Source organism: Megalobrama amblycephala, linkage group LG14, assembly GCF_018812025.1.
Source record: "Megalobrama amblycephala isolate DHTTF-2021 linkage group LG14, ASM1881202v1, whole genome shotgun sequence".
Lineage (NCBI taxonomy): Eukaryota > Metazoa > Chordata > Actinopteri > Cypriniformes > Xenocyprididae > Megalobrama > Megalobrama amblycephala.
Genome location: NC_063057.1, coordinates 38730530 through 38741476, shown reverse-complemented (window position 1 = coordinate 38741476; position 10947 = coordinate 38730530). Strand labels below are relative to the sequence as shown.

Genomic DNA, 10947 nt, shown 5'->3' with positions numbered 1-10947 from the left:
ACATAGTCGGAAAAAGAGAGATCCTCACCTTTACATGCCAGTTCAGTCTGTAGTTGGAGGTTTAGACTGCGTTGAAACATGGCTTTGAGAGAAACGTCATTCCAGCCACTTTGTGCAGCGAGTGTTCTGAATTCAATGGCGTACTCTCCGGCTGTTCTGCGGCCCTGGGTTAACTGAATGAGACGAGTCGAAACATCCTTGCCACCTGCTGGATACTCAATTACTTCCTTGAGTTGTTTCACAAAATATGTATAGGATGTACGAAACAAAGGATCATATTCCCAGAAAGCCGCGGCCCACTCAATCGCTTTACCAGTCAATACAGACATGAGAAATGCACATTTCTTTTCATCAGAATCAAAGTCACATCCCTGATGCATGAAATAGATGTCGACTTGCCGGAGAAAGCCTTTACATTGATCCGCAGAACCGTTAAATTTCTCAGGTAAAGCAAAGCTTACCTTCCTGGGCATAGGCGATTGTAAATGTTCAGTGAGGTAGTCGTTAGCTGCTTGGGCTTTAGCCAGTTGGTCTCTGAACTCCTTGAGCACATCGCTTTGGTAAGCGAATGCGGCCTGTAGACTGGAAACATCTGCTGGAAACGTGAAAATGGTCTCATTTGAAAGAAAATATCCTAAGCTAAAAGGTGATATATTGTGACTGATTGAAGCAGCCCTTATCAAAAGTGCGGGGGTCGATTTCTGTCTTTTCCAAACTGCAGGGGTCCTGACCCCCCTGTACCCCGTGCTAACGGTGCGCCTGTATGTACAGTTGGGCAAGAGGTAGACAATATGATTATGGGCTAATATGAGACATTTTATAAGTTATTTGTGTTAGACTATATAAAAGAACAAAAAAGCAAATTACAAAAACAATAGTAAATTAAAAATAATCTTTTTTCAGATACAGTAGCTTTATTAAACATATAGCCTACATTTATATAACATCTTTTGTTGTTTGATTAACATTAATGACATACAGGCCTATTTAATATTGCTGCTGAATGCATGGACGTAACTGACGCATATCCAGTTATTGCCCACCTGTTTACGTCCTCTTAAGCCGTAACCGACTGTATTCACGTGAGATACTCCTTACGATGGATATTTAGACATCTGTGTACACATGTATTTGCCTGTTCATTCGCAAGGAGAACTGATCGTGTGCGAGAGAGAGACCGCTTCTGTTGTGTGTCATTCAGCGCAATTCCACCTATCCCTCCTTCACTGTATTTCATTGGCAATTTTACGTTTCACTGTTGAGAAAGTCATATTGATAGTAATCTAGGCTTCACTGTTGAGAAAGTCATATTGATAGTAATCTAAGCTACTACCGGCACGCTCTGCATTGTTTGTGTGTTGCTAGACTACGCAGGGCCACTTGGTGGTTGCTTCGGGGACGCATGTGGCACGAGGGCCACCAATTGAATAGCCCTGGTCTAGTGTGTTAACCGGGAATATACTCGGGGTTGGCTGAACTTACTAAGCAAAGTTTGGGTTAATCAACTGAGAGTTCAGGGTATATGTGACAGTAAATTAACCCTGCTTTCCGGAATACACCCCATATCTGCCAAAAAAAAAAAAAAAAAATCAGTTAATGAGTTTGTTTATATAGGGTTAAAGTCCAGATATCAAACTGTAGTGTCTGCATCAAATGAAATGTACAAAAGCGATTTTACATAGAAAACCCACTAAAATAAATGTCTTTTAATGTTTCAAATTACTTTTTTTTTCTTTTTTAATTAATTATTTTTGTGCCATATTAAGCCTTTTTGCATTTCACCCATAAACTAAATGCATTAAGCATGTATACCTGTCTAACGTAAAGCATCTTATGGTAATTCAGAACTTCATTCTGTTTCTCCATTAAAATATTGACAGATATCTAGAAAAGTAGTAAAGAACTGTAAGAAAGTCAGTTAAAAGCACAAAGACAAAAATAATTGTATATTTGAGGTCCACAAATCCCCTCAGTCTGTTGACAGCAATGAAATAATCTTTAAGTGTCAATTTACAGCAGATCTGAAGACATCAGCATAATAAATGAGGTGAAAACAGGAACTATTGACATGAAATAAAGAGTGTTTTCAGCAGTTTCTCTGTTAATATTGATGATCCTCAGACTATCAACATTCAGAACATCTCACTTTATTCTGAGTGTTTGCTGATAGAAACTGATTATTGGAGTCAGGATATATGAGAAAATCCTACAAACTGCTTTAATTAAAGACTACTGTTATTTCTCACAATGTGACACCAATATCTAGATATGCAGTTAATCTAATATTAAACAAATGGTCAGTAAAGTGAGATTTGAAAAATGTTCATATTGATTGTCAACATCAGGTCAGAATACATATTATTTTACATTTATTTTATATCTGGTTCAAAATTTGCAACAATGTAACCAAAATTTGAGACATGTTTCAAAATAAAAAAAAAAACAGTAATATCAGAAAACACCAAACTATATCAAGTAAATTCACTTTCCAGAATGGCTGACAGGTTTTTAAGCTTGACTTAAGCAAAATATGATTTATAGTTATTGATAAATTTGTATTTTTCATAAAATATAGAAGTTGGTGTCAAAATATGTCAATAATTGTGATTCATCAACATATTTAATAATTCTCACTACAGAAACTTTTGATTTGTCAAAATAATGTTTTAAATATAATAATTGTTTCAGGGACATAATAAATATATAAAAAGACATCAAAGTGATCAGTATATTTCATAGCAGTTGTCTACTTCAGTACATGAAGGTTCACTTTTAAGTTCTTTCACTTCATAATCCTCATTTTGAATTACATTAATATACTGAAAATTAACTTTTTCTTTCATTTTAGAGCTGATGGAAGTGAAGGAGGAGAGTGAAAAGGAGGAACATTATGACAAACCTGGAGAAAAATCTTTGAGTCACTTAAAGACTAAAAAGACATTTCTAAAGAAAAGAAGAGACAAGAAATCTACAACCTGCACTCAGTGTGGAAAGAGTTTCTCAAAGAAACAACATCTTGAGATTCACATGAGAGTTCATACTGGAGAGAAGCCGTTCACATGTGATCAGTGTGGGAAGAGCTACAGTCAATCATCAAACCTTAAAGCACACATGAGGATCCACACCGGAGAGAAGCCGTTCACATGTGATCATTGTGGGAAGAACTGCACACAAAAAGGAAATCTTAAGGAACACATGAGAATTCATACAGGAGAGAAGCCGTTCACATGTGATCAGTGTGGGAAGAGTTTTACATCAAAACAAAGTCTTAAGATTCACAGTGCAGTTCACACCAGAGAGAAGCAGTTCGAATGTCATGAATGCAGCAAAACGTTTCTCTGGGCAACAAACCTGAAGAAACATCTGACAGTTCATACAAAGGAGAAGCCACATTCATGTTCTGTGTGTGGAAAGAGTTTTTCACTGCTGTATTATTTAAATAAACATGAGAAAATACACACTGGTGTGAGAGAGTACATGTGTTTTGAGTGTGAGAAGACTTTTACTACATTAAAGTATTTAAAAGTGCACCAGAGAATTCACACTGGAGAAAAACCTCACAAGTGTTCACAGTGTGACAAGAGATTCAGTGATTCATCATCTCTAAAAACACATGAAAGGATCCACACTGGAGAAAAACCTTACAAGTGTTCACACTGTGACAAGAGATTTAATCAGTCATCATATATGAAAACACATGAGAAGATCCACACTGGAGAAAAACCTTACAAGTGTTCACAATGTGACAAGAGATTCAGTGATTCATCATCTCTGAAAACACATGAAAGGATCCACACTGGAGAAAAACCTTACAAGTGTTCACAGTGTAACAAGAGATTCAGTGATTCATCAAATCTGAAAACACACGAGAGGATCCACAGCAGAGAGAAGCCATACACGTGTGATCAGTGTGGAAAGAGTTTCTCTTTTAAAAATCAGCTGAAAATACACATGAAGATCCATGCAGTGGAGAAACCACATCACTGCAGATTGAAATCACGATAAGTAGTTCATCTTTATGTGCTGAGAAACAAAGTAGTTTCCTTACAGCCACAATAAGTGGCAGGACAGTTTGGTGGTTGCTTAGTGTCTGCTTGAAAAATCTGAATCTTCTCCTGAAACTACAACAGAATGATCAAATCATTGTTAAAACAGACTGTGTGGATTCTTCCCTTAAGGTCATTGTGACAAACTGCCATGTTTCTTTCTATTATTGTCAATTTACAACATAACAATAAAACAACCTACAACTGACTATTAATTTGTTGTTGCTCATCTTCATTCGTTCCATGATAAATCTCCCACCATTTCCCATCATCATTCCTTCGATCTTATGTAGTAGTTCTTGTACCTGAATGTCTGATTTACCTAATATTAAAACAGTTTACATGTTACAATTCAATGTGCCAAATAATAAAGACAGACAAGAATGACACTGTGTAGACTCACTGGGCCCATGCCTTGACAAGTAGCCCATTCTGACATGACACTGCAAACAGTTAATTAATGCTACAAGTAATAGGACAAGGGGATGACTGTGTCAAACAACTTGTGTTCCTTCACACACCCTGAAGCCTGGAAACAGACTGAGTGTGTCTCACCTCTCCAGTAGACATTTGTGTGCCCTTGGTCACAAAAGCAGGCCTGTGGATTTTGCATGGTACCAGGTGTGACGACTTCTGCTGTTGGTCTCGGGTATTGCTGCTTGGTACCTGTTCCCACAAATTAGCAATCTATTGGATTCACCTGTGACCAGTGCTTCAGGCACTCCTTTAAAAAGAGATCTCCAGTTGAGCCAAGGAGAGCTTTGGGAACTTTGGCTTTTGGACTGTTTTGTTTGAATTTGTTTTCTGCATTTATGCCTCAACATTACATTACATTTCCAACCATGCACTCTGCTTTACACATTGACGTTACTGATGACACAGAAACATTGTGACATCCTTTGATTGTTTTCTTTTCATTATTTAATGTTACCTTAATTTAGTAGTAAATAAACATCTTCTTGAGCTTAATATTTGGTTTGTGTGTGTCTCCTTGTTTTTGTTGCTTACCTTGAGCCAGGGGTCGTAACACAGATTGTCAATTAAGAAGCCCTCGTTCACCATTATGGCCATGTCAGGAGTAAGGACATTGATGATACCCGATTGCTTGAACAGCTCCCGGTCACTGATTGACCCCGCATACAGTCCAGAGACAAAAGTTACTGCACCATGAGGTGCCATTCCTATCAAAGCCTTAAAAGTGCAGTGAGATTTGTAGCTGGAAAAGACCTCACTCTGTAATAGCAGAGACGAAGGCGTTTGGCAGCGGAGCTCGGTACAGTCCAGGATAACCTGGGTGTCTCGGAAATTCTCAAATTCCTCTGGCAGGTAGGCTCATACTCTCTCATTTCGGCAACCAAATTTGCACAGAACCTAAAAGAAAATAGAGGAAGTTTGCCCAAGTGGTTATGATGCGGCTCACTGTAGTCTGATGGACATGGAGAAGCGATGAGCCAGGTCTTTCTGCTTGAGGCTCAAGGCAAGGTGCATCATGAAGAGGAAGAATTCATCGATTGCAGGAAGTGCCCGAGTCTTCACATATAACCCAGTCTCCCTGGTGAGTTTGGATCTGGTGACACGAATCATCCTGTGTGGCTCAATCTGTTCCCAGAAGGCCATCATGTGTTTATAGGTTGCAAATCTGCAAAGAAATAAATTATTTATTTTTAAACATTAACACATGGTTGTTACAGTACAGAAGGCATGGAGGCAGGAGTAAAACAAACAGTGGTGTTTATTGACCTCAACAGAGTCAAACAGCAGTGCAGGTGAGTGAATAGAGATGAATGGTGATGAGTAAGCAGAGAGGTAACACTGTCCTTTTGTGATCGCAGGGTTGGAGAACAGAGCTGACGCTGGAGATTGGAGACAGGGAACACTCACACACAGACGGGACTGCACATGAGAAACACAGGAGACAGGTAAGACTGCTGGAGTCCTTAAGGTAAGGATTCAGATAAGTGAAGTGCAAACGAGACCAGACGAAGAGTGTGTGTGAGTGTGAGTCTTTTGTAGTGCGGGTGATTGCGGTGCTGATGATGTGCAGGTGGTGGTGATTAGTACTCTGGGGATTGAGTGCGCTGGGATTGGTGGATGGTGGAACCTGACATGTCTGTGACAATGGTACAATAATTAGGTAATTACTACAGTCTTAATCTGATTCTCAGATAATGAAACTACACTGACTTTGCACACACCCACCCCTCATTTATGGCTCGTTTCCACTGAGCGGTACGGTTCGGTACGGTACGGTACGCAATTTTTGCCGTTTCCATTGTCAAAAGTTGTGAATGGTACCCTAATTCCGAACCGTACCGTACCACTTTTCTGGGACCCTTTTGTTGGGGTACCAAGCACAACAGTACCGTACCAAAAGGGTGGAGCTACACTCTGCAGAACGTTGATTGGTTGACAGAGAATCGTCACTTGCGCGTGCTACAAGGGGAATGACAACACAAGAGGCGCCACACAAATGTTGTTCAGGCAACGCGTGCATTAATTATCTTCACTTCATGTAGGCTATATAACAAAACAAAATATAAAACACAACCCTGCCTCTTTTCGTTTTTATTTAAAAAATATGAAACCTATTAATGTGTGGTTCAGGCAATATGTGCATATTGTACTCTGATTATCTTCACTGTATGTAGCCTATAATAAAATGAAATAAGACAAAACAACCTTCTCTTTTTGTTAAACGTCAGTTTTAATTATCAATAATAACCATTATAAATAAAATATGAGAAGCTATACAATAAGAAATAAAGACAAGCAAACAATTCAGTCAAACGTACAGCGCACTACAACGGTAAAGTTAAATAAATATATAAAGTTATAAAACTTCACTTTCCCCTCAGCCAAAACGATTTGCCCGTTAACAAATTATAAATTAATGAGACCAAAGATTGCCCGTTATACACAAGATGAATAATATCTTGTTTTTAACCACTACAGAGACATCAGAGCCAGCGGCGAATGTCAGAAGGACTAGCCGAGGTACAGCTGCTCTCGGCTGGGTACATGAGCACCGAGCGCCCGGTGATCGCCTGGATCTCACAACTCCAACAACGTCAGATCAAATTTTCAAATAGGCGCTATCTTTATAAATTAACCACAGATTTGAGATTTAAACAACTACATTCTCGCCTGAAAAACTTTTAAAACTACATTTCATGACACAGTAAAATAGTTTTGAAATTACGCGGGTTTTCTCCTCCGTTTGCTGGTAGGTGCTGCTGCATGGACGTCTGAACTTTGCGATCTTGGTATTCTGAAACGCCTAATGTTGACGTGCAGCAAGCAAAGCTCGTCTTCTTCTTGTGACAGACAGCCTCAAGCCGATAAGCAAGAACAAGATTTGATGTAGTATGTCCTCCATTGTTGTTTACTATATCGTTTTCTTCTTCGCGCGAGAATGACGTCGATCACTATTTTCCAGCTACACCACGCCTATCAAGTAAGGGTACTGTTTGCGGTGGAAACGCAAGCCTCAAGGTGTACCGCTCCGAACCGTACCGAACTGTACCGAACCGAACCGAACCGTACCGCTCAGTGGAAACGAGGCATTAGTATGATACTTGTATGATCCTTGATTATAAAGACATTCAGAACATGTTCAATGATGGATGGTAAAACCCTATTCAGAAATTTGAGAGGTATGTGAGCTAAAAACTAAACAACAATAACTGAAAAACACTTTACCATTGTGCTAATGGCTTACATAGCAAATAATAATCACAAAATGGTTTTACCTTGTGTAAAAGTGAATATCCTCATCAGAGACCCCAAATCTCTGGAGGCCAAAGTGGCTGTTCACCTTGACCTGCTTTAGCTGTTTCCGCAGATCTTCTGTCTCTCTCTTCAACTCCTAATTTTCACATAGTGATAAGTCTAGAGCTTCAGACTCCGGAACTGACCAATAATCATGTCCACGATCAATTTCCATTGCGTTTTCCTCCATATCAGAGTCCGGTAGCAGTGGTCGATCTCGTCGTTCCCAAACACTTGCTGTAGGTAACTTTTGAAAAAATTTATTTTTTACACATTTGTTAAACCTGTCATTATATCCTGACAGTAGAATATGAGACAGATAATCTGTGAAAAAATCAAGCTCCTCTGGCTCCTCCCAGTGGTCCTATTGCCATTTGCAGAAATACACCGCTCCCGGTAAGAATTAGTAGGTTTCAATAGTTGCTTTGCACAGTGCGTGACATTTTACCTGTATGTTATGCGGCTAGAGTTTTGACAATGGGTCAATGGGCTCCGACGAGGAATTCACACCCACAGCGACTTTGAAGAGTCAACGGGCAGGGAGAAGAGGAAGGTGCCACTCGAGGGATAGGCAGTTTGGATTGTTTGTCCGCCATAAGCAAAGCTGCGACACCCCGGTAATCTTGAAGTTGAACGCCTGTACGCGCTGTGCATGACATGGGTGTGATCAGCGTGCACACGAGCTTGATTGACAATGCTAAGACACTCCTCCTGGCTCTGATTGGTGGTTTCTTACCGGGAGCGGTGTATTTCTGCAAATGGCAATAGGACCACTGGGAGGAGCCAGAGGAGCTTGATTTTTTTCAGATTATCTGTCTCATATTCTACTGTCAGGATATAATGACAGGTTTAACAAATATGTAAAAAATACATTTTTACAAAAGTTACCTACAGCAGCTTTAACCTCGGCGACTGCATTTGGCATTCACGGTTCCACTCAAATACTAAAGGGACAGCATCTTTTTTTCAGACGCCTCCTACTTGTTCCTTCCACAAAATCATCTGGTTTGAAATGTACACTGCATACCTTTGTGTGTTTTGTGATTTGGAAGTTGATCCTTCTAATGTTTAAAATCCATTTTTTCCTGATCTCTTCATTCACTGGAAAGGAATGAAAACTAGCACAGGAGTTGTAGCGTGAAGGCACAGAGCACAGCGGGACACTACAGTGCTCAGACGCTGCATCAAATGACAAGACAGGAAAAACAAAAAAAGATTACTTACCTACATGACATTTTAGGAAGAGGGATACCAAACCAACTTGCAGCTAGTGGTTGTCTGGCAAGAATTTCCATGGAGCTGCTCCCAAGTGCTTCAGAGGCAGCAAATATCTATGAGCAGGAGTTGGGATCCTCCCTTTCTTGGGTGTCTGCATTTGGATCTGAGCCATTTTCATCAGAGGAAGATGTCATGCAGTGCAGCTTTTGGAGAGAGCTTCCCAGACATGTCTCTTCTTTTTGATAAAGTGGTTAACAATGACCAGGGACTTTTCAGGAGGCACTGTTTTAATTTATAAATGTTACAGAGAGGCATTTGTGAGATAAATATACACAGGTGGGTGACATTAAACCCTTAGTATGTGTTTAATTGAATGCATGTTAAGATGTTTTGTAAGACCATCTGTATGCTATCAAATCTAAGCTGCAGTTTATTCAACTGCGGTTGAATAAATATCAAAGTTTGTTCAGAACTTCTCTCTTTTAATGTCAAATTCTAGTATAACAATCATAACAATTCATGAACTCTTTACTTAATGCCATAATGTAACACTGCAATTCATAACATTAATTTAAAACACAATGGTATAGAACTGTATAAACAGACCAACGTTTGTGGCCACCATAGTAGAAGACATGATACAAGAATAGCTTTTCCAGTGTTGCCAGGGCTTCAGTCAGTCCAGTCACTTCGTGGATGCAGTCCTCCAAATCATCAGCCCGACACTTTGGGCAGTAAGTGTGGCTGCTGGTCCACGTCATGTATTGTAAATGTTACCTGCTGTCGTTTAGTCAAGTCAAGTCATGTCAAGCCACGTCAAGCCACGTCTCTGTTTTTGTTCACGTTTGTATTTTACTCTTTGTTTGTACTTGTTACAAACCCTTTTTTAAATTGTCTAGGGTAATAAACTGCACTTGGGTTCTCACTACGCTCGCCTCCAGTAGACTCCCTAGGTTACAGAATACATGACCTCACCATGAACCCAGCAGTTGCACTCTTGAATCTTCGCCAAGGCCATCGCACCATTAAAGACTACGTCCAGGACTTTTGTGAACTCTGCCACCAGGTAAATTTCAATGATGTTGCCCTAAAGGACATTTTTCACTATGGTCTGAATTAACTTGTCCGTGCCAGACTACCTGGAGGGAATATCCACTGGTCATTGGAACATTATATGGACTATGCTCTACTGTTAAGTGGGTCTTCCTTCACTGTGGGAATTGTGGATGAGGAGCCCCACAATCCCACAGTACCTTCCACATTAGACTGTCTCCATACCCCAACATTCATGTCTGGAATTATTTATGCCACGCCAGTGTCTCGTCTCGAGCCGGCCGCTTCGCACTCAGGCACGCCGGCCATTTCGCCCTCGAGGCCGCCATGCCAGTGTCTCGCCCCGAGATGGCCGCCATGCCAGCGTCATGCCACACCAGAATCTCGTCATGCCACAGCTGCCACGCCAGAGCCTCGCCATGCCATGGCTGCCACGCCAGAGCCTCGTCATGCCACGCCAGAGCCTCGCCATCCCATGCCAGAGCCCCCCCCCTCATAAATCCTGCCCTAGTTTTCCCTAAGTATTTTTTATGGGGGGTGGGGTTATAGGTTCCAAGGTCCTGTGGCTGCAGAGCTTGGTACACCACCTAACCATGGCCCAGGTCCTCCAGTGCACCGGGACCCCACGCTCCACGGCCCAGGTCCTCCCACGTTCTACGGTCCAGGCCTGCCTCTTCCATGCCCAGGTCCTCCTATTCCCCTGCATGGGCCTGGCCCACCATCCCTCCCCCAAGACCACCCTCCTGAACTATAGTTTTTGTTTCATGTTGGGCATCAGGAGCTGCCCTTAGAGAGGGGATCTGTCACGGGTGTTTTGGTTTTGTGTTCATGTCTTGGTTTTCATGTCTTTTATTTTGTAGTT

At 40.9% G+C, this 10947-nt stretch overlaps 1 protein-coding gene across 1 annotated transcript; it reads left to right on the top strand.

Moving 5' to 3' along the window:
* The first annotated feature begins 2955 nt into the window (after positions 1–2955).
* LOC125244926 (zinc finger protein 235-like) lies at positions 2956–4214 on the top strand. Its single transcript, XM_048155323.1, has one exon. The coding sequence runs from the start codon at positions 3028–3030 to the stop codon at positions 4003–4005; it is 978 nt and encodes a 325-aa protein (XP_048011280.1). The 5' UTR covers positions 2956–3027; the 3' UTR covers positions 4006–4214.
* The last annotated feature ends 6733 nt before the right edge of the window (positions 4215–10947 follow it).